Source organism: Heloderma suspectum, chromosome 12, assembly GCF_057233095.1.
Source record: "Heloderma suspectum isolate Gila_16-S chromosome 12, 16-S_ref, whole genome shotgun sequence".
In the NCBI taxonomy this organism is placed as follows: Eukaryota; Metazoa; Chordata; class Lepidosauria; order Squamata; family Helodermatidae; genus Heloderma; species Heloderma suspectum.
The window spans coordinates 26281891-26306307 of NC_139469.1; the positions used below are offsets into that span (position 1 = coordinate 26281891).

Genomic DNA, 24417 nt, shown 5'->3' on the forward strand with positions numbered 1-24417 from the left:
GACAAGGCAGGACCAGCAACAATTTCTGTTATTTTGAAGGAGAGAATAATCTTCTATAATATCTCAAGGGTTAAATTTCCTTGCTGTCCCGTCCATTAGAGCTTTGCCCACACCTCTATTAAAGTCAATGGAATGAGATTGCTCCATTGAGTTTAATAGAGGTGGGAAAAAGATCCCCTGTGAAAAAACAGGGGGAGGGGGGAAGCCCACCTCCCTCCAAGTTCCTGTTGTCCCAAGCCATTTTGCTGCAGAACACCCTTTCCCCCACCTCTATTACTCAGTGGGGCAATCTCTTGAGATTTGATAGGATGTCTATACCTTTAGCAGTCTCTCATTTAGATATTGTTACTTTATGAAAATTATGGGGTCTGTTCTGTTCAGCCCTTACTGAGCCATGAGGTATGTTGGTATCTAAAACCAGTCTGATACAGATGGTTCTTGCACTGCAGCTCCAGATCTTCAAATCCTGGCTTAAAGTTCATATATATTGAGAAAACTGCTAGCTAGAGTCCATGTCCATCTTTTCAAGGCCCTCCTCTAGCAATACAATAGCATTTTTCTCTTAAGTTCCGTCAGAAACTTATAAAACAATATTAAACACCTACAATATTCTCTTTTTGTTTAATCTATGCAAGCATATCGCACCATATTCGATTGGGACCTTGAGGGGTCATGGTAACATCATTAAATGTAATTTAATCCTTAGCCGAGATGTCATGTTAAAGGCAAGTTATGTTAAATGTCATGTCAACCTTTCAATGCTTGCTTGGTTTATTATCAGTTTCTGTGCTGTAAAGCACAAAATGTATTTTGATTGTCCATTGTGGTGGTTATAGAAATCTAAGGGCGTATTCTAAATCTAACATAATGGAGTTTTTCAGTATAAGTCATTCTACGTTTGCCAGAACCCCAAATTGGCCTGAAAGAGATCGCTGTTGATTTCTTAAAACAGTTTTTGTTTTGTGCTTTTGGGATTCTGCCAAAGATAGCAGCTTTTCACAGTGTTGTCTCTGGAGACCCTCACTGTAGGCACTTTATGTCTACTTTCACCACTGTAGCATTGCTGTTGGTCAGCCTTTGTCATGTAGCAACATGCTTTTTTCCTACTACCCAGTGTACCAACCACTGCTAAAAAAAGAACAACCAAGGTTAGTTGCATGTTTCCCACAGGTATTGGTTTCCAAGAGCCAGTTGGAGACAAGGCATTGCTACATAACAGAAGGCCCTTGTATATGAGCTAGGAGGCGTTTCTGATCTTGCTTAAAATCTGCTGTAATATGCTGACAAAGTTCATATCTCCCATTTAAGAAATGCCTTGAATGGGGACAAGCCAGGGTTGCTCTCCTGAGAATCTTTATGGGTTGCTGCACTCATTGTATAAATCCTCTTTGGTTTCTTTTCTGGAACTGAGAGGATATTATGAAATGCTGATAGATAATCTAATTTTGACCACTGCTTTACCAGCCTATATGAGACCTGGATGCGCTAGGCTGAACTGGAGTAGAGTTGAATAGACATGGTCTGGGAGGGTTTTTTTTAATTAGTTGGGCATTCTTGTGCCTTGGGGGGATGGCCACTGATATTTCTGCCCCTCCCCCCTTCACCACTACTACTACATAGTGTGAGATCAGGAGTGGTCCTTGGGCTTGTGTGTTCCTTCACCCTCCTCATACATATAAGGTAATGTCCAATTGAGTGAAGCTGCAGCCATTTGAACATGGGATTTCTCTTTTCCTGTGTATTGAATTGGAACAGGTTTAATTATCTTGCTTAAGTGTTGGATACTCTCTTTCAAGAACTCATAACAGCTTCGTTGAGACAGTGAATGTCCAGACTTGAAAGCCCACCATAAACCACACTGCATTACATTCTCTAATGCTGAAAACTTGATAATGGTCCAGCTGTGTGTGTCTCATCCTTTCTGTAGGTATTTAACCTGCCTCCATTGTCTGAAATAGCCACTATTCCATTTGGAGATGGAATGGAATAGGAAGAGGAAAGGTGGAATATGCGTTTAGTATAAAATATGTGCTATTTTAGAAATAATAGTATTCCTAGCTCCAGGTTTCTTTCTTGCCCAAAATAAGTTTTACAGCCCGTCATGAAGCATGCTTTCTTGAAAGTAAGACATGCTGAATTCAACAGGACCCTGTTAGATGTGCTTAGAGCTACAGCTTTCATTTGGGTTCCTACTAGGCAGTGTTTTCTACAGGCATGGAAATGGATATTCAAGCAGCAACAGCAAAAAAAGGATAACCTTTAAAGCATGGACTCTGTATCTGTTTCTCAGGCTTATGAAAAGCGCTTCCCCACATGCCCAGAGATCCCTGTCTTCCTGGGCAGTGAGATCCTTCGTGAATCCAAGAGTGATGATGGAGCCATTCATATCATTGAACGAAGTTGTAAACTGAATGTGGATGCACCTCGTTTGTTGAAGAAGGTGGGAGCTGATATTTCTCATAGACGTGTATTCTTGACCTTGCATTTGCTTTGCTCAAAAGACACTATCATGTGTTCCTTGCTTCTGCTTCTCCTTTCAAGCTATTCTTATTTTCCTTTTTCAGATTGCTGGAGTAGAGTATGTCTTTTTCATACAGAAAAACACAGTGAACTGGAAGGAACGAACCCTTGTTATTGAAGCCCATAATGAGACATTTGCCAATCGTGTCATTGTCCTGGAAACATGTAACTACTCAGTGGGTGTTCCATCTACCAGATCTCCCTTTTCCTCTGCAAAGTCCAGTGGATTGGTTTGCATCTTGGTGGTTCTTGTAGCGGCCTTTTTTTATTGTTATCAGCCAAGTTGTTCTCAGGCTTGTACTGTAGTCTGCAAATGAATGGTTTGGATTTGTGTCTCTGCATGCTTGTTTGGCAGGATGATTAGCTTTGCCAGTGCTTATAAGAGAAAGGGAGTTATTTCCACTTGTTGGAGCTGTCATAGTCCTGGGGTTGAAAAGAGGAAAGCTGCTCTGGGAATGTTGATTGGCAATTGAAGGGCAGATTATACATTTCAGACATATATAATAAAAAGAATAAGATATGTTAATTTTCCCACCTGTTTAGCCAAAATCTAGAATATCAGGACTGTATTGGAGCTGAAAAGTTACTTGGTTCCAGTGCTTGTCCCAATAGTCATAGAGCTATTGACACAATCCTAAGATGCCTGTACTTGTGGTTTTTGCTTGGGTTGGATGTGCATTGGTTTTATGCCAGCGCACAAGTGCCTCATGTGATCTAAACTTCACCAAGCTGCAGGATCTAACAGAAGTCAGACAAGATACCTGATGTGAACATGGTCCTAGGGATTGTAAGATAGTGGAAACAGTATTTGGAACAGGGTTGTTCTGGCCCATACCAACCAATGTTATATAGTTATGTACTTCAGAACTCTATCGCCATACTGGGGCTGTATCCTAGGTGAATACAATTTCTAGATTCCCTGCCTGATACCTTCATCTATGTTTTGTTTGTTATATTTGCTGCAGCCTTAACAGTATGTACCCAGGAAGTGATTCTAACAAGGGTGCATCATCTGCCATGTAAGCCTGTCTTTGGTTCAGCAGAGCTTTACTGCTTTGTTCTGTGACATTTAAGAGTAGCTTGGTCCATCTCTGGAAGCAATTAAATACCCTTTTGTGTTTGGTAAACAAAAGCCTGGATTGTGTTACTTACCTGCTTTATTGGCACCTATTCAAGAGTGCAGCTTCTTGAAAGCTGAGAAGCTTGGAAATACTGTTGCTTTCAGTGACCTTTGCGACTAAAACCCATGGGTTTCTTAAATTTCAGCATGTTCCTAGAGCCACAATGTGCTGTGTGTGGCTGCTCTAACATACAGTGACACGTGTATTCTACTGTCACTTTGGCTCTGTCTTACATGCTGCTTGAGGGTAGAATGAGACGTGAAGGCGGCAGGCCTGTGTCTTCAAATGTAGGTCACTGCCAAACAGCTGCAAAGCTGCGTAGGTGATTTCAAGTGGAAATGTGGCAGGTGGGAGGTAGTGCTGAAACTTTCCACCTGTTTCTCCCCCACCCCCACCTTGCCGCCGCCCTGTTTTCTGCTTGCAAGGCTTATTTCTGGTCTTGGAGCTTGGCTAGGAGAAAAGGCTGTGGAGGGGAAGCATCAGAAGGGTTCTGCAGCCCCTCCTGCTCATGGTTTTTTAAACTTGAAATTGTGCTCTCTCCTGCTTTACAGCCATTCAGCACAACCAACAATTTGAAGACACAGGTCTGCTGCCATTGCATTTAGTTTTGCCCCGAGAGATGTTCCAGAAGGCCCAGCCTTGAGGCATTGTCACTGCAGGTTACTGTGGGTTCTTCAGCTGTTGTTCATTGCTACTAGGTGTTGGTATGTTCTGGTGGAACTTTCAGCACCTTGAATTCTGTGAGATGGCGGTTCATGGAATGGAGCAAGAAGGGGGATGCTTTTTTGGAGCTTGTCCAGGCTTTCTGAGTTTATTCTCAACTTGGTGGCTGTAGTTCATGTTTTCCTCATCCTATTTCTTTTGATGCAGAACCTTCTGTCCATTCTTACTGGGTGGCTAGGCTGTCTACTCACTTGCTGCAATGACTGGAATAGGAACTAAACCCCATCCCCACCCCGCATCAACATGCACACACACCAAAGTGTAAGGGAAAGTTTGTGCTTTGAAGCAAAGCTGTTCAAAGGTTGGACTGGCAGGTAGGAATGCTGAGGAATAAATGTGCAGATAAGCCAATTTTCCAAGATCCAGAAGGTCTACAGCTTGTCAGGTAGAGATAAGGATCTCTGAGCTGTTTTTGTCTTTCGTCATGGCAGCTGTTAACTACATAACTGCTTCCTGTTTGCTAATTAAGCCCAGAGAAACTGTCAGCCTTCTTGGAAGGAGAGCAAACAGGAAGACTGTGGGCATGAAGGCACATTTGAGAACTGACTTCCTAGTTGCTTCTATCATGAATAGCCTTTCTGTAGTCTGTCATGCTGATTCTAACTGTTCCACATCTATGTCTGAGGTTAGGTTCACCCTGAGAATGAAGACTGGACGTGCTTTGAGCAGTCTGCCTCTCTTGACATCAAATCATTCTTTGGCTTTGAAAACACAGTGGAGAAAATTGCAATGAAGCAATACACAGCCAACATCAAGCGAGTAAGTATGGACTGTCCCTTCCTTCTGTAAATTGCAGTATATTTGTCTAAAATATGCTAGATGAACCTTGTGTTTAATTACTCGCCTGGTTGCCGCAGGCAACTAGGAATTTCACGTAAAGTGCATGGAATTCCATTCAAGCGTGTGACCATGCTGGCGAAGAAGGGACAGAGTGATTCATTCCTCCTTTGCTAGATTTCTCTGTTCCATGCTGGCCACAGAGACAATGAAGTGCTTTCCTCTGCAACAGGCACAGAAATGCAGCAAGTTGGCAGAACAGAGATGAATTGCTTCACCGTCCCTCCACTAGCCCACTTGGTTTCCATGCTGGCTGAGGAGGCAGGCAAGCCCCTTTCTCCATTACCAGTAAGGAAAGTAGCAGAGTCTTGTAGGCATGCCTTGTCTGCCATTCCACTGTTTCTGTGCTGGCCAGGAGGAAGGCAAGCCCCTTCCTCTGCATCCAGCATGGAAATGCAGCAACCTGGCAGAGGAGGGACAGAGTGATTCATTCCTCCTTTTCCGGCATTCTGTGTTGCATGTGGAGGAAGGCAAGCCCCTTCCTATATGGCCAGTGTGGAAACAGCATGCTGGAAGAGAAGGAACAGTGAGATACGTCCCTTTTCTGCCAGCCTTCTTGTTAGAAGGCTTTTTTACTAGTCTGCTAATGAGTCTGGTAGGCTCTGAGCAGGCTAGTGGGGAAAAGATCAGCCTTGTAACTTTTTTGGCCTTACATATAAAGCTGTGTTAAACTCAAGAAATAAAGTGGGGTCAGGGAGCAGGGGGAGGAGACACACAGCCTGGTGTTTTGACTTCAAGGTTGCTAAAAGCCACTAATTATTTCAGGCACAAATTGCTGTAGGGAACCTTGCAAGAGTCACTCCAAACACCATCTTGTCCTGTCCTGGCTGCAAGGGCGAATCAATGAGACAAGAGGAGGTATTGATGGGGAGGGGACAGACCTAGTCTTAGACTAGTTACTTAGGACAGCAACTATAAGTCAGTCTACCAGTCAGGAGAGCAGTTAGGTTTGGACTCAAGTAGTAGGGCCTGAAGGCAAGATGGCAACTTGCTCTCAGAACAGGTAGAGCCCTAACTGAACCTTTATATCAGGGTGTCGAACTTCTTTCAGCCAGAGGGCTGAACTCATTTTCAGAGATGCTCTCAGGGGCCATATTACATTGGTGGGCAGGGCCAAAGGGGCCAAGACCAAGGATAAAAGAGGCAGGGTCAAAATAGCGGCATAGTTTAGTTTAAACCTCTTATTGCCAATAACCCTTAGGAGAGGCATTTCAACCTTTTAGAATGAGGAAAAAACTGTTCAAAAGCCAGGAAACCACCAAGTGATTGGTGGTCAGGGGAAGGGGGCATGGCCAGGGGAAGGGGGCACGGCCATTTGGAGAGAGCTGGATTGGGACTCCAGGCAGTCTGATTAGGGTTGTGGGCCTGAGGGCCAACACCCCTGCCTTATATCCTTCCCCAGTCTGGCTACCCATCCCAGGCTCCATCCTTTCTGGGATGAATAGGTCAGTTTCAGACACCAGCTTTTCTTAAAATATGAAATCAGGTCTGAAAATAAATGAGGATGATTTTTTTTTAGTCTCTTCCAAGGCACCTCTGTCCATAATACAATATTTCAAATCTGGAGATTATGAGAGAATGTTTATTCCTCTGATATGTTTGTGTCTTTGTTGCTTAGACTTCCCCAAAAGATGGCTCATTTCATCTCTTCCATTTGCCTCTGAAAAATGACACTCAGATTTTCTGGATTAACTTTGTTAAAGGGAGTATGGACAGCATCCACACTACTATCTTTTAAAATATATGTAATTGTTGCTTATAAAACATTTTTAATTTGAAAAGAATTGAGAAGGTGGCACTGGGAATGTGACTTTTGGGAGGTTGTCCAACAAGATCATAGATATGTAGATTTGAATCTAGATCCATACCCAAAACTATCCACTAGACCACACATTGCACATATTTTTTTATGTGTAGAATCTTTCCTATATGATCCATATAGGCTGAGAAGGGAGATTACAAATTGAATAAATCATTTAATTTCAGGGCAAAGAAGTGATAGAGCATTATCTGAAGGAACTGATTTCCCAGGGTATCACTTTTATCCCCCGGTGGACTCCTCCAGCAGTCAAGAGAAAGCTGGATAAGAAGACTCCATCAGAATGTGATAGTGGCACCGTACCAGCAGAGTCCCCCACACACGGAAGTGACAAAGAACAGCGAGGCAACACCTGCCCTTCTGTGGAGGCATCAACCCCTGATGGTATGTGCTTGTAAACCAGCTGACAGATCCTTGGCATCTTGCTTAGGACACTTTCCATATTTATCAGTTTGGACCTTGAGCAGATGCCACAACTTGCCCTCCTTTTTTCATGCCTGACCAATCATTTGCAATCCTATCTTTCAAATATGTTCTGAATAATCTGGAAGAGCCTAATTTTAACTGTTGGACTCCTGCAGTCTGGCAGCTGCATATCCTGAGGCATCTTTATTGTTTGGGAACAAAAGTATTGTTTGGGAACAACAACAACAAAATCACATTATTGCCCTCAGAAAATCCCTTCCCTTCATTCTCCCCTTCCTCCTGTTTGTTTCCTCTTTGTTCCCATTTGCTTCCAGCACAGCTGCAGTCCCATGACACTCCCCTCTTGGTATGGAGTCCCTCTTACTAGTGGCTGGCTGCACATGCCTGCAGGTGCACATCTGCCTCTCTCCTCCAAATGCTAGCAGCGGAGAGCCCTTTCTACTTTTCTCCAGAGGGTGCCCAAAACATAGCAAAAGGTCTGTGTTTTGTCCAACTAGTCCCCTTCAAAACCATTAATGGAACAGCATCCTCTCTTCAGGCTTTGTGGTGAAGGCAGGCCTAAAAAGGGGGATATTGATTGCGGATCCTACTCCAGTTGACTTTGGTATTTTTACATTTTTAATTATTTGGATAAGGAAAGTTTCATGTTTGGGAGCATTAGGAAAGGAATTGAAAATAAGACTGCCAATATCACAGTGCCCTTATACAAACTTATGTGTGACCACACCTGGGTACTTTGTACAGTTCTGGTCACTGCACTTCAAGAAAAGGATATTGTAGAATTGGGAAAAGTGCAGAAAAGGGCAACCAAAATGATCAAGGGGCTGGAGAAACTCCCCTATGAGAAAAGATTACTATGTTTGGGGTCTTCAGCTTAGAACAAAGGCAAGTAAGGGGGAACATTGTAGGGGTGTATAAAATGTTGCATGATGTGGAGAAAGTGGATAGAGGAAGGGTTTTCTTCTTTCATAAGACTAGAATCCAGGATAATCCAATGCATCTGAATGGTAGGAGATTCAGAACAGAAGTAAAAGGAAGTACTTCTTCACACAATGCACAGTTAAACTGTGGAATTCGCTACCACAAGATGTAGTGATGGCCACCAACTTGGATGGTTTTAAAAGGGGATTAGATCTGTGTATGGAGGATAAGACTGTCAGTGGCTACTAGGCATGATGGCTATATGCTACCTCCAGTATCAGAGGCAGTATGCCTCTGTATGCCAGTTGCTGGGGAACGCAAGCAGGAGGGTGCTGTTGCACCTATGTCCTGCTTGAGGGTTTTCCATAGGCATCTGGTTGGTCACTGTGGGAACAGAATGCTGGACTAGATAATCCACCCTTTCCAAACCTGATGCTCTCCAGATGTTTTGGACTTCAACTGCCATCAGCCCCAGCCAACATGGCCAATATTCAGGAATGCTGTGCACTGTAGTCCACAATATATGGAGGGTACTAGGTTATTTATTTATTTATTTATATTTATTTCATTTCTATACCACCCAATAGCTGAAGCTCTCTATTGTGGAGGTTGTGGAAGGCTGAGATAGGCCTTTGGCCTGATCTAGCAGAACTCTTCTTACATTTTCATGATGTACAGTCAGGGCCAGAAATATTGGAACAAGGATAACTGTTTGGGCAGTTGGCCTCTGTACACCACCACATTGAAGCTGAAAGGAAACACACCCAGATGGGGGTGAAGTCAGGACTTTCAGCTGTAATTCAAGGGGTTTGACAAAAGTGGGGCACTACCCATTCAGGAAGTACAGCCAGTGGCATGCACACACCCCCTTCGTTGGTGGCTCATAAGTAATGGAACAAACCAACATCATTTCAAACTTAAGGATCGCCTTTAATACCTGGATGAAAATCTTTTGCAGTCAATGACTGCCTGAACTCTGCAACCCATGGACATGACCAAATGCAGTTTCTTCCCTCGAGATGCTTTGCCAGGCCTTTACTGCAGCTGCCTTCAGCTGCTGCTTGTTTGTGGGTCTTTCTGCCTTCAGTCTTGTCTTCAGTAAATGAAAAGCATGCTCTATTGGGTGGAGATCAGGTGATTGAATTGGCCATTGAAGAACATCCCACTTCTTTGCCTTGAGAAACTCTTGGGTAGCTTTTGCTGTATGTTTTGGGTCATTATGCATCTGCAATATGAAGCGATGTCCTCTCAGTTTGGCAGCATTTGGCTGAATCTGAGCAGAAAGTATAGCCCTATATACTTCAGAATTCATCCTGCTGCTTTTATCAGCAGTCAGGTCATCAATAAACACCAGTGACCCAGTTCCATTGGCAGCCATACATGCCCATGCCATAACACTGCCTCCACCATGTTTGACAGATGATGTGGTATGCTTTGGATCATGAGCTGTTCCTTTCCTTCTCCATACTTTTCTCTTCCATCTTTCTGGTACAAGTTAATCTTGGTTTCATCAGTCCAAAGAATCTTATTCCAGAACTGGGCAGGCTTTTTTAGGTGTTTGATGTCAGGGTGGACATTGAGCCCATAGAATCCCAGAGTAATTCTGATTCTGAGGAAGAGGAGCTGCTCCTGGGAGAGGAGCGTGCTCATCCATCCCAGGGCCAACAGCTGACAGAGATTCCTCTCACCGGCATCCCTAGCTTAGATAGCAGTCCTAGGAGTGACAGAGCGCAGGAAGCAGACTTGCTGGACGCGGGACGCCGACGCAGGGAGCGGCACCAAATGGGGGGCGCAGAAAGGAGGCGTAGTGCCCGGTTGGCACGCAAATAACGGTTGCGCCCAGAGGATCCAAGGGAAAAGGGGAGGGACTCTCCCTAGCCCATAAGTTCAGGGTCTGCCAGTGATTCCCTTTCAAATGGGGACCAACTGTTCCAACTTAGGGCATAGGTACTCTGCTGCTCATATCTAGTTGCTAACAGTAGAGTAGTTAAGTTGTAAAAGAGGAATAAAGCTTTGAAAAGAATCCCTTTGTCTGTGTCTGGACTTGGCTACTGGATTAGACTGAGAGAGGCCTCCAAGGAGCCCTTGACAGCTTGGTCCCCATTTCTCTTTTTTTTCTCTCTCTCTCTCTCTTCTCCTGTTGCCTTATGGAGGGTGCCGGGGACCCGGCGGTGCAAGCTCTAGTGCAAGAGAACCAGATGCTCCGTGATCAGATGGCTCAAGTGACGGCTGCCGTGCAGAATCTACAGGCTGCAGTTCAACCCCCTCCACCTCCGATTCCCCCCTGCCGCAAGTGCCTGGTGGCTTTGCCAGAGATGTTTTCTGGTGAGAAAGGACTTTTTCAGATTTTCAGGGCCCAATCGGAGCTGTACATGCGTCTTCGGCCTGAGGATTTCCAGACGGAACAGGTTCGTGTGGGTTTCATCATTAACTTACTGTCAGGCATGGCAGCTAGATGGGCTTCGGGGCTCCTGCTCGCTAATGACCCCCTGCTCAGGGACTATCAAGGTTTCAGGACAGCGATGGCCCGTTTTTTCGGTGACCCCCTGCGCACGCAGATGGGTTCTCGGGAGATTCGCCGCCTCTGGCAGGGCAAGGACTCAGTTTCCAACTACGCTACTGCCTTTTGCTTGCTGATGCAGGATTTACAGTGGAATGATGCCGTGCTAGTGGCTCAGTTTTTGGATGGTTTGAACGATGAGATTTTGGATGAGTTGGTGCACACGCCCAGCCCGCCTACTTTGGAGGACCTCATCAGACCTGCCTTCAGATAGATAGTCGGCTGGAGGGGCACTGGCAGACCCGGCGGGGCGCCGGGATTTCCCTCCTCCCATTCCCCCACGTTTCCTTCCCCCTCCCCCACCCCTTGCTCTGGCGCTGGGGGTGGAGGAGACCCCGATGCAGCTGGGAGCTACCCGAGCCTCACTGCTACCAGAGGAACTTGAGCGCCGGCGAGCTGAGCGCTGATGTTTTCGATGTGGAAACCTGGGGCATTTCGCCAAGACCTGCCGAGTTAAATCCACAGCTCCGCTGCCTTCCCCTCCTCTCCTTCCCCCTCCTCCTCCTCCTCATCCCCAGGCCTGACTAGACTGCCCCCCAAGCTTGTTGGGGGCCTCCAGTGTGGGGGTCAGTTCCCCACCGGGTGGGTGCCTTCCCCAACCCCCCCCACCCTCCCATCTGCTGTTGCATGTTCACCTCCGCTCCTCCCAGTGGGGTGGGGTGGAGGCCCTAGCTTTAGTGGACTCGAGGGCTACGACCAGTTTCATGGATGAGACCTTCGTCCTCTTCCACAAGATTCCTACCCTGCCCCTTCCTGCCCCCTTGGCAGTGGAGACCATTGATGGGCGTCCTCTCTCTTCGGGCGCGGTGACCCGTATTACAGTTCTGCTTAGGGATGGATGAAAGTCCCTTACCTGGTCCCGCAGCTGTTTTCGGTGGGGGGGGGAGGCGCTCCGTTTCTCCCCCCAAAATTCTTGGCGGGTGGGGAGGCGCCCTGTCCCTCCCCACTGAAATTCTGGCCGGGGGGGAGGCACCTCATCCCTCCCCGCCGAAATTCTGGCTGGGGGGGAGCGCCCCCCTCTCCGGCCACAAAAGAAAAAAGTTAAGTAAAAAAACAAAAAAGTGATAGGCTACGTAACGATTTACGTAGCCTATCATGGCTAGATTTTCAAAGTCAGCCATGATAGGCTACGTAAATCGTTACGTAGCCTATCACGGTGTCAGGGTGGACACTGAGCTCATAGAATCCCAGAGTAGTTCTGATTCCTAGGAAGAGCAGTCGCTCCTGGGAGGGGAGCATGCTCCTCTTTCCCAGGGCAAAAGCTGTCGGAGATTCCTCCCACCAACATTCCTAGCTTAGATAGCAGTCCAGGGAGTAACGGAGCGCGGATAGCAGACTTGGTGGACGTGCGACGCAGAGAGCGGTGCCAGATGGAGGGTGCGGAAAGGAGGCGTAATGCCCGGTTGGCGCGGAAACAACGGTTGCGCCCAGAGGATCCAAGGGAAAAGGGGAGGGACTCTCCCTAGTCCTTAAGTTCAGGGGTCTGCAAGTAATTCCCTTTCAAACGGGGACCAACTGTGCCAACTTAGGGCATAGGTACTGTGCTGCTCAGATCTAGTTGCAAACGGTATAGTTGTTAAGTTGTAAAAGAAGAAATAAAGCTTTGAAAGGAATCCCTTTGTCTGTGTCTGGACTTGGCTACTGGATTAGACTGAGAGAGGCCTCCAAGGAGCCCTTGACACACGGCTGACTTTGGGGGGGGGGGGAAGCGCGTATGCAAATGGCGGCGCCCATGGGCGCCACCATTTGCGTTCCTTATTTGGGCACGGGTAGTCTACGTAAAGATTTACGTAGACTATGGCGAAAATAAGGGCAACGCTATTTGCGTTGCCCTTATTTTCGCCGTAGTCTACGTAAATCTTTACGTAGACTACCCATGCCTAAATAAGGAACACAAATGGCGGTGCCCATGGGCACCGCCATTTGCATACGCGCTTTTTTCCACCCCCAAAGTCAGCCGTGATAGGCTACGTAACGATTTACGTAGCCTATCAGGCTGACTTTGAAAATCTAGCCGTGATAGGCTGTTACATAGCGTATCACGTTGTTGTTGTTTTTTTTTTACGGTGGCAGCTGGTCGGAAGACCAGCCCCCGCCACCGAATTGCTGCCGAACCGCCGCCGGGACCTGCCACCAAGAGGGACATTCGCACGAGGTAAGTCCCATCCCGGGGGGGGGGGGGGCGGGGGGTGTCGGAGAATTTCCCCACCAATTTCGGGGGGCTGAATGCGTTGGCATTCGGCCTCCCGGAGATTCATGGAGAAATTCTCCGACATCCCTAGTTCCGCTCACTCTGCGTGCCCAGTCCCACGTTGAGTAGATTCAGTTTCACTTAGCCAAGGTTCCCTTATACCCAATCGTGCTGGGTGTTTCCTGGCTCTCTAAGCACAACCCTCAGATTTCTTGGGGGCCTCAGCAAGTGGAGTTTGCATCTCCCTACTGCCGGAAACATTGCCTCCCAGAGGAGGCGCCAGTCCCAGCCCAGGCCTTAACCCTTTTCTCCCCCTCCTTGTCTGCTTCTGGCAGTCCTTCAGCTACCATGATCCTCCCAGAGAAGTATGCAGCTTTTCGGGATGTGTTTGACAAGAAGGAGGCTGACCGGCTTCCCCCCCACCGCCCTTTTGACTGTGCCATTAACCTCATTCCGAGGGCGACCATCCTCGCTGGCCGGCTGTATTCGATGTCGGAGCCAGAACTTTGGCTCCGCAAAGACTGCGGGAGTTTTGTGACAAGAATCTCCAACGCAGCTTTATTCGCCCGTCTTCCTCCCCCGCCTGCGCTCCTACCTTCTTTGTGGCCAAACGATCTGGAGAACTCCACCCGGTGCATGATTTCAGAAATCTAAATTCAGTCTCCATCCCTGACAAGTACCCCCTCCCCCTCATACCTGAGATGCTGGAGCGCCTGGGGCGAGCCAAGATTTTCACAAAGTTGGACCTGCATAGCGCATACAATCTCATTCGCATCCGGGAGGGGGATGAGTGGAAGACCTCTTTCGGGACCCGGTACAGAACGTATGAATACCTAGTGATGCCTTTTGGGCTCGCCTGCGCCCCCCCCCCCCTTTTCACGTTTTATGAGTGCCATCTTCCGGGATTATTTGGACACTTTCCTCATTGTTTATCTCAATGATTTACTTATATTTTCTGAGGACCCCCACGCCCATCAGTGTCATGTCTCCGCCATCCTCTAGCACCTCCGCGAGAACCATCTTTATGCCAAGCTGGAGAAATGTGTGTTTGACCTAACCTCTTTGGACTTTCTTGGCTACATTATTTCGCCTGACAGTATCAGGATGGATCCTGCAAAGGTCCAGGCTGTCCTCTCCTGGCAGGCTCCATCCACCAAGAAGGACTTGCAACGTTTTCTGGGTTTTGCTAATTTTTACAGAAAGTTCCTGCCCAGTTTTGCTCGGCTGACTTCTCCTCTCACGGACCTCCTTAAGGGCAAGAAATCTCCTTTTCATTGGACGGCATCTGCCCAACAGGCTTTCGAGGAACTTAAGAAGTGTTTCAGTTCTGAGCTGATCCCGTTACATCCCGACCCGAGGAAGCCTTTTGTAGTGCAGACCGATGCCTCTGACTTTGCAGTGGGGGTGGTGCTCTTTCAGCCAGATCGGGAGGGCGGCGGGCTGCGACCCTGTGCCTACCACTCCAGGAAGCTGACCATGTCTGAGAGGAATTATACCATTTGGGAGAAGGAACTGTTGGCCATCAAGTCCGCTTTGGAGACCTGGTGCCATCTCCTGGAAGGGGCGCAGCACCCAGTCGAAGTTAGAACCGACCATCGCAACCTTGAACATCTTCAGACAGCCTGTGCCTTAAACCAGCGGCAGGTTAGGTGGTCGCTTTTTTTTTCTCGGTTCCACCTTAAGATTTGCCATGTGAAAGACTCTGACAACCTACAAGCGGATGCTCTTTCTCATAAGCCTGACCTCCAGCCAGGGAGTGAGGAAAATCCCCCCCCCCCGATTCTTCCCCCCCAAGGCCTGGCGGCAGCTGCAGTGCCTCATTCTTGGGAGGAGCTCCTTCTCTTTGCACAGGCTCAGGATGCTTTTGTTCACACAAAGGTGGAGGAATTGGGGCTAGCCTCTGCCCCCCCCCACTCTACCCCCTTCTCTTTGCGAGGTGGCTTGCTTTACCATTCCAGCTGGGTCTATGTGCCTTCTAGATCCCGCCACGAGAAGGTCCTCCATCAGTACCACGACTCCCCCACAGCTGGGCATTTTGGCGTTGCCAAGACCCTGCATGGAGTGACGAGGGATTTTTGGTGGCCTCGTGTGTGTCGGGATGTCAAGTCCTATGTCGCCTCCTGCCCAACCTGCCAGCGGGCGAAGGCCCCCTCAGGCAAGCCCACAGGCTTGCTTCACCCCCTGCTTACCCCCTCAGGACCTTGGAAACTGCTCTCCCTTGACTTCATCACTGACTTGCCTTGCTCACACGGTAAGACCACCATTCTGGTGGTGGTGGATTTGTTTTCTAAGATGGCCCATTTCAACCCCTGCTCTGGGTTGCCCACAGCCAGGGAGACGGCAGAGCTGTTCTTGGCGCATGTTTTCTGCCTCCACGGATGGCCCGAGGGTCTCATTTCGGATAGGGGGGCCCAATTCACTGCTCATTTCTGGAAGGAGCTACTTGCGTTGCTCCATGTGATGCTCCGTCTTTCCTCCGCCCACCATCCACAGACGGACGGTCAGACCGAGCGCACCAATGCAACTCTGGAGCAATATTTGCGCTGTTATGTCAATTACCAGCAAGATGACTGGTTTTCCTTGCTGCTCCTCGCAGAATTTGCTTATAACAATGCCTGCCATGCTTCCACCCGCCAAACTCCATTTTTTGCCAATTTTGATTACCACCCCAAGGCTTTCCCGTCCACCCTAGCTCCCTCTTTTTAGAGGAATTGTGAGCGGTACACCACCTCTTACGGGACTCCCTCAAGCAAGCCAAGACAGCCTACAAGGCCTCTGCAGACCGGCGGCACCAGCTGGGTCCGTCTCTGCAACCGGGGGACTGGGTTTGGTTGTCCACCCAATACCTCCCCTCTCACTTCGCCCGCAAGGAAGCTCGCGCCTCGCCGCACAGGGCCTTTCCAGATTACGACCCAGATTAACCCTGTTGCTTTTCGCCTGGCTCTCCCCCCCTCCATGAAGATCCATCCTGTTTTTCATCGGTCCTTGCTGTCCCCCCTGGTTTCTGGTGACCCTCCTTGCTCAGTCAGCTCCCCCCCGCCGCCAGTGCTGGTGGAGGGGGAGGAGTTTGAGGTCGTGGAGATTCTGGACTCCCGCTTTTCTCGCGGCCGCTTGCAATATCTGGTGGACTGGAAGGGGTACGGGCCTGATGAGCGATCCTGGGAACCCGCGGAAAATGTACATGCTCCGTTGCTGCTGAGGCGCTTCCACCAGCTGTACCCCCACAAACCCGGGGCCCCAGGGGAGGAGCACGAGGGGGGGCCTCATGAGAGCGGGGATGATGTCAGGGTGGACACTGAGCCCATAGAGTCCCAGAGTAGTTCTGATTCTGAGGAAGAGGAGCCGCTCTTGGGAGAGGAGCGCGCTCCTCTTTCCCAGGGCCAACAGCTGCCAGAGATTCCTCCCACTGGCATTCTTAGCTTAGATAGCAGTCCTGGGAGTGACAGAGCGTGGGAAGCAGACTTGCTGGACGCGGGACACCGACGCATGGAGCGGCGCCAAATGGAGGGCACGGAAAGGAGGCGTAGTGCCCGGGTGGCGTGCAAACAACGGTTGTGCCCAGAGGATCCAAGGGAAAAGGGGAGGGACTCTCCCTAGCCCATAAGTTCAGGGTCTGCCAGTGATTCCCTTTCAAATGGGGACCCACTGTTCCAACTTAGGGCATAGGTACTCTGCTGCTCATATCTAGTTGCTAACAGTAGAGTAGTTAAGTTGTAAAAGAGGAATAAAGCTTTGAAAATAATCCCTTTGTCTGTGTTTGGACTTGGCTACTGGATTAGACTGAGAGAGGCCTCCAAGGAGCCCTTGACATTTGCTGGCAAAGGCTAATCTGACCTGTCTGTTCTTGAGCATTATCAGTGGTTTGCACCTTGTTGTGAAGCCTCTGTATTTACATTCATAAAGCTGTCTCTTGACTGTAGATGTTGACAATGACATGCCTACCTCCTCAAGAGTGTTCTTGACCTGGCTAGATGTTGTGGAAGGGTTCCTCTTCACCATGAGCAGAATTCTGCAGTCATCCACTTTAGTTGTCTTCTGTGGTCTTCCAGGCCTTTTGCTGTTGCTGAGCTTGCCAGTTAAGTCCTACTTTTTCAGGATGTTCCAAACTGTTGTGTTGGCCACTCCCAATGTTTTTTCTATCTCTCTGGTGGGTTTATTTTGTTTCCTCAACCTAATGATGGCCTCCTTCACTCGCATGGACACCTCTTTGGACCTCATGTTGGGAGTTCCAGTGAACAGCTACCAAATGCAAATGTAACACTCAGAACCACCTCCAGGCCTTTTCCCTGCTTGATTGGTCATGGGGTACCAGGAAACAGGCCACACCTGGCCATGCAGCTGCTTGTCAGCCATTCGTTCCATTACTTATGAGCCACCAACGATGTGTGTGTGTGTATGTCACTGGCTGTACTTCCTGAATGAGTAGTGGCCCACTTTTGTCAAACCCCTTGAATTACAGCTGAAAGTCCTGACTTTGCTCCCATCTCGATGGGTTTCCTTTCAACTTCAGTGTGGTAGCGTACAGAGGCCAACTGCCCAAACAGATATCCTTGTTCCAATATTTCTGGCCCTGACTGTAGATGTTTACAAAATGATCGCATTTATATCCCATCAATATAACTCAAAGCAACACACATAAGGTTCCCATGTGAACTCCCATATAGGCAACAACCAGACACAGGACTTATCTTCAGCAAGATTGCTGCTTCATGGGCCTCCAGACCCCAATCCTATCCCAAGGAGTTAGGAACTCGGCAGCAGTTTAGTTGCATTTATGGGTCTGTCTCCCTTAAAGAGCTCACAAAACAAATAGACAACATAAATGGATATGGGAGGTGGGGAATGGGGAGAAAAACAGAATTTTTAAATACTGAACTCAACTATAACAAATTCCCCCCCCCGACACACACACACACACACACACACACACACACACGGGTTCCCCTGAAGACAGAGTTAAGGAACAGCAGATGGGACAACTCTCAGATGTTAGAGGATCAGGTGTGTGATTGTGTCTTTACTTGCCTCCCTTTCCTGGCTTTGATATCTTGAGAGATTGCTAAATCTGTATTTGGAAATCCCAGCTTATTAGCACTCAGGAGTAAGCGCTACCAGGGACAGTGTTTTTGTTTGAATAAGGATAAAACTGTTGTGTAAGTTCTCTATCAGAACCAGTAATAACTGACAGAAATATGTTGGTGGTCTTCTTAACTTGCTTCCCTCTGGAACTGTTTTCTCCCCCTCCTCAGCTGACAAATTGGATGCTGATTACATAGAAAGGTACCTAGGACAGTTGACTCCCATGCAGGAAAGCTGCCTGATCAGACTCCGTCAGTGGCTGCAAGAAACGCACAAAGGCAAGGTAAGCATCCATGGCAATGGCTGTCTATTTGGAGGAAGGAATTAATTAAGTAAAATTACTGGTCCTGTGGTCATAATTACTTGACCATGTAACTACTGTTCTTGCATCAGCGATTTACTCTATCTTTAAGTTAATGTACTTCACCTTTCTCCATTGATGAAATGGGATAAAGTCATCCCCCTGTATTTGCACTGGCTGTTTAAAGTGCAGAGACCACTAGAGAACTCAAAAGAAGCTGATAGCTTGTGCTTAAATTTAGTTGTGTTCTAGCTTGCTATTGGACCCAGGAATTATTTCACATGTAAAAAAGCCCTTAGAACTGTTCCTTTCCCAGCAGAAGTCTTGAGATGTGTTTATGGGGAAGTAACTTTGATAATAAGATGAGCGCAGTAGATCCACTGTTCTCTCTTTTTTTTGTTCAGATTCCCAAAGATGAACATATCCTCCGTTTTTTGAGGGCTCGTGACTTCAACATTGACAAGGCTCGGGAGATGCTTTGTCAGTCACTGACCTGGCGCAAGCAATGTCAGGTGGACTACATCCTGCAAACATGGAGACCACCAACTGTTCTGGAAGAATATTATACTGGTGGTTGGCATTACCAGGACAAAGGTGGGAAACTTGCTGTAAGCCACTGTGCTGTGTCTTTGGGGTCACCTATGATAGTATATGTGAAAGTAGGTGGACCGGTTCACCATCTGTCACACAATAATCTAAGGAAGCCCTAGAGGACTACTTCTCATCTTGCATGTTGTACTTGATTTTTAAAACAGATGTAGGCAAGAAACCAGAAAATGGTTTTGTAACATGGAAATGGTCCGATGCGGTCCGAAGTATTGAGCAATAAGGTTTGGGAAGTGTAGCAGATGTGCATCTCATAATCTTACCTGTTACACTTCAAAAATGTATGTCTGTGGCCATTCTCAGTCCACCTTCCTACATGTATATTCAGAAAACAAGTAGGTAAATGTAGTGAAGCAGCCTGATGTATCCTGTTTTCTAAAATGAAATTGGGATAAGCAGATACTTGGGCAGTCATGTCTTCATTTTAATTGGTGTTTTCAATTAAATAATGGAATTCCCCCACCTTTATACATCTTCTGATATCCAAATGTTTGCTATGTTGGCCATAGATATATGGCAACAGTGCAAGGGAAACTCTGGTTTAGGCTGCAATCTTATATGCACTTGCGTATATGGGAGTAAGTCCCACTGAACTAAGTGGGGCTTACTTCTGTGTAAGATTGTGGAGTTAGCCAAACCTGACCTTTTATACAAGCACTGTGGGCATCCCCTGTACCATATAATGGAGAGCCCTGCTTCATCATATTGAAGGGTTCTGTACTTCATCATATTGCGTTTATATTTATACTCCCTATCCAGTGGGCTCAGGACAGTTCCAGAAGTTGTGCCAAAATGACAGGTTTGTCACAGCTGTCCCTAAAAGTAGTGCAATTGAAAGCAGATAGCCTGAGAAGGCAAAGGATGGGACACCATAATAATAAACACAAAATATTTTATTTATTTATTTATATATATATATATATATATATATATATATATATGAGAGAGAGAGAATACAGATATAAGTGTTTCATGGAAGCCTAATTATTTTACAAGACTTCTTTGCTCCTCTTCTTCATGCCAGATACAGCTCCCTACACTTGCTTACTGTTTTTTTTAATTACACATCTGTGCCCACACAGTCTTTTCTCAGAGCTAAAAAAATATTTATTCACATTCATAGGAAGCTGCCTTATACCAGGTCATTTTATTTGTCCATCTAGCCCAACATTGGCTATTCTGATTGGGAGTGCCTGTCTAAGGTTTCAGGCAAAGGGTTTTTTTCACATCACCTGCTACCTGATCTCTCTCCCCTCCCCTCCCCTCCCCTCTCCCCCCACCCCCTCCCCAGCCACACACACACACACACACACTTTTTTAAACTGGAGATGCCAGGGATTGAACCTGGGACCTTCTGCCTGCAAAACATGTGTTCTGTCAATAAGTTTTATGGTCCCTTCTTCCTCCTCCCTTTATCCTAGGGTCACAAGCAAGAGCAAACGTAAAAGAAAAAAAGTAAGCAGTCTGTTCCCCAAACACAAACTCTTTCAGTGGCTGCTAAGATATTCTATTCCTAAAAAATGAGTGTATGGGAGAATTAGACTCTCACAGATCAGTGGTAGGCAACTTGTGGCCCTCCAGTTATTTTGGCCTACAAATCAGCATAGCTAGTGGTGAGGCATCATGGGAGTTGAAGACCAAAACATCTAGAGGGCCACAAGTTGCTCACCCCTGCAATAGGTGATATATATGGACTGAATTGGGATTGTATGATGAACACAGAGTAGTCAGTTACGCTGACAGTTCCTTAATCTCTTAGGCACTTTACCTATTGCTATACTGACACCCTTTCTCTTCAAATTCATTTCCATGTCTCCTGTAGAACATTCTGTTTCTCAAGGCAAAAACATTTTTCAGCTGTTTTGTTCATTCTTTGTTTTTAAAGACGGAAGGCCTCTCTACATACTTCGTCTTGGGCAGATGGACACCAAAGGTCTTGTGAAGGCTCTAGGAGAGGAGTCACTCCTTCGTCATGTAAGAGATACCTTTGTATTATCTCTGCAGTTTTGATAGGTACAGTTTCTCTAGAGAAGCTACAAGCTAGCTGCATTTCTGGACCATGTCCACCCAAGGCAGCTAATAACAATATAAAAATAAAATACAGTGTGATATAACATCTAGAATAATAAATGGTGTGTGTGTGTCTGTCTGTCAGCATCATAATACCTAGACTATGAAACCTAGACACTTGAAACTTGGCATGCATACTAAGGATTATTGGGAGTTATTTGGTTTTTTAAACGCATTCATTAATTTTACTTAATTTAATTTAAATGTACTTGTGTGTTTGGAGCCTGCAGTACCATCTTCAGTCACTAGGTGGCATACATCCCAAACCGGCACATATATTTGCAGTTGACACATTTTGAAGCTGCGGGGCTGGGATGGGTGGGTAGTCTACTCCGCCAGCTATGGGGCAGCCCTTGCTCAGGGGAACGCAGATCTCTCCTTCAGATGGCTTTAGGAGCGCAACATGACAGGGGCCGTTCCTAGGGCTGCTGGTGAGTGTGGCTTCACTCAGGTGGGGTGTCAACTCTGACAGCTGTGTAACTTTTCTTGAAGGCTTTCCTATATCAAACTAAGGACTATTTCAACCTATTCAAAGCCAGGTCTTTTTATTAGTTATTAATAATACTTAATTGCTACACTGATCTTAAAGCATGGTCAGGCTTCTATGGGTGTGGATGGTCCTTCAAAGAACCTAGCCCCAAACCATTTAGTGCTTTAAAGGTCAAGACCAGTACTATGAAGTGGCCCTGGAAACCAGTACTATGAAGTGGCCCTGGAAACCCAACAGATAATAATGCAACTGGTGCAGAATAGATGTAATATGGTCTGACCATCTGGCCCCGATGAGCACACAAATGGCCACATTTTGCATTAGCTGAAATTTCTGGGGCATCTTTAATGGCAGCCTCATATAGAGCACAGGAGTCTAGCCTGGATGTAACTAATGCATGAATTACTAAGGCTAGGTCTGCTTTCTCTAGGTAGGGCTGTAGCTGGCACACTAGCCTAAGCTGGTAAAAGGCACTCCTGCTCACTGCTGCCACCTGCACTTTCACAGCCAGTGCCAAGTCCAGGGGACCCTCCAGATTGCGATCTTGACCCTTCAAGGGGAGCGTAACCCCATCTAGAACTGTTTGCATCCCTCTGTCCAGATCAGCAAGGTTCTCCACCCTCAGCACCTCCATCTGTTCTGGATTAAGCTTCAGCTTGTTCCCCCTTCATCTATCCCTAAACCACCTCCATCCCCTTGTTAACAATTCCACAGCCTCTCTGCGATGTGTAGGTGGAAAACAGAAGCAGAGCTGCATGTCTTTGGCATATTATTTACACCGCAGTCCAAACCTCCTGCAGTGTGAGAGCTGCAAGAACCTGGTGTGGTCTGGATCACTGTTGTAAGAAGCACGTTTTTCCTTGTTATAGGACAGGAGCACTGCCAAGGCTTCTCTGAGCTCTGATGACAGAGCAGTGAGGTTCCGTTCAGAAAATGATGGTGGCCCTATTGCACTTGTTAACTCCTGCTGCATACAACCACCTTCCTAATAATATTCAGGGCAGGAATTGACTTGGCTTCAGCCTTCCTCCTCAGAGCAAAACTGTAGTACTCCCTGATCTACCTTTACATTCCCCAAGTACCTTGGTTTTTCCCCTCCTCTGAGCATAACCCACTGATGACCTCACCTGTTTTAGCTACCTTCCTGCTGCCCTCATCATGCTCCTATCTCCCCTTTCCCCCAATGAAGTTGGACGTCCAGAGAACCAGAATGACCCCAGAAGTTGCCCCACTTGAAATTTTCTGTGGGTACTGGCTTGCTATACCCATGTCAATTTTGGTGCTTGTTATTATGTAGATCACTGTGTTCTGTATGAGTACTATATATGTGTATGCATCACTATGGATAGTATCATGCAATAACTTAGGACACAAATGCTTGTGACTGATTTTGTTGGCATTCATAATCCAAATAATTAACCTGAGGGTTTCACGGAAGGAATAAAAAGAGAGGCCTAAGCCAAGTTTCATTGCTGTTTTTCTTTCATCTTCTAAGAACATACACAGAGCATTGCTGTTACTGTCCATTTGGTCCAGCTTCCTGTTTCCAACTGTGCCCAGGTAGCTGCTTCTGGGAAGGCCACACCCAGGGCCTAAAGGCAGGAGCTGTCCCCTGTTGGGGAACATTTGGTATTCAGAAGCATACTGTTCCTAGACTTGGAGGTTCCATTTAGCTGTGATGGCTAATAGCTGTTGATAGCCCTGTTCCCCAGAAATTTGTTTAATCTCTTCAATCCTTGGTTATTTTATCCATTTAGCAGCTTTTTACACTCAATAGGGAGACTAAAACAGTTGCAACTGAAATATTTGGCCTTCAGAGCTTGAACGTGCAGGCTTAACACTTGCCTTCCTTTGTTTACAAGCAAACATCACCTTAGAGTCTTTCAATATGTGCAGCATATTTTGTTCCACTTCTTTTATCACCTGATTATATTTTTTGTCCCAGTAGCTGGATCTCTTAAGGTGCAGGTGGCTAGCATTTGGTCCCTAAATTCATGAGGCTGTTGGATTGTACCAGCATTGAAAACATACACACATACCATATTCTAGCTATCCTGGTAGCAGAGAGAGGCTTGAAAAGGACATGATAAATATTGTTAAAGGATTAGAAACCAGGAAACAATTTTTTTTAAAAAAAATTCATACATTCTTTGGTTCTCTCTCCCCTACCCCTAAGCTTGTATTTAAAATGTATATTTTTATACATTTGATGACGTTTTTATACATTTATACATACGTTTTTATACATTATACATACATTAGATGACATTTTTATACATGATAAAAATGTATACATTTTTATACATTTGATTTGATCATCATACTGGATGATGACATCCAGTATGAAAAATATGCAAATATTTAAATTAAATATTTAAGTATTTAAATATTTTAAATACAAAAGATATTTGCATATTTTTCATACTGGATGTCATCAATGTCAAATTATGTAGAACATGTAGTTTATGTAAGTGCTTGGTAATTAAACATGATATGCAAGCTTTACATGTAGTAGAATATGTAGATCAGCTGCAGCACTGATGATCCATTCCTGTTCTTATAGGTACTGTCCATTAATGAGGAAGGACAAAAGAGGTGTGAGGAAAACACCAATCTCTTTGGCCGCCCCATCACGTTAGTATGCTCCTAGTTATGCCTGAGCATGTAAGCCGTTTAACTTTTTAAAAAACATCTTAATGTCTTGTCCTAAGACTAGGAGCATTTTCACAGCTAGTGCTAAAGATGCCTTTTAG

General features: G+C 46.4%; 1 protein-coding gene across 4 annotated transcripts in view; it reads left to right on the forward strand.

Moving 5' to 3' along the window:
* The window catches only part of SEC14L5 (SEC14 like lipid binding 5), a 66292-nt gene that overhangs the window by 30885 nt on the left and 10990 nt on the right, over nt 1-24417 (forward strand). For 2 of the 4 annotated variants that reach the window (XM_084818876.1, XM_084818875.1), the window contains exons 3-10: nt 2291-2440; nt 2565-2696; nt 4995-5123; nt 7188-7404; nt 18368-18480; nt 18903-19092; nt 20990-21078; nt 24228-24298. In XM_084818876.1, coding sequence (XP_084675002.1) covers nt 2291-2440; nt 2565-2696; nt 4995-5123; nt 7188-7404; nt 18368-18480; nt 18903-19092; nt 20990-21078; nt 24228-24298 — 1091 coding nt within the window. The remainder of the gene's footprint in view (nt 1-2290; nt 2441-2564; nt 2697-4994; nt 5124-7187; nt 7405-18367; nt 18481-18902; nt 19093-20989; nt 21079-24227; nt 24299-24417) is intronic. The other 2 variants (XM_084818878.1, XM_084818877.1) reach the window with 1 other exon arrangement.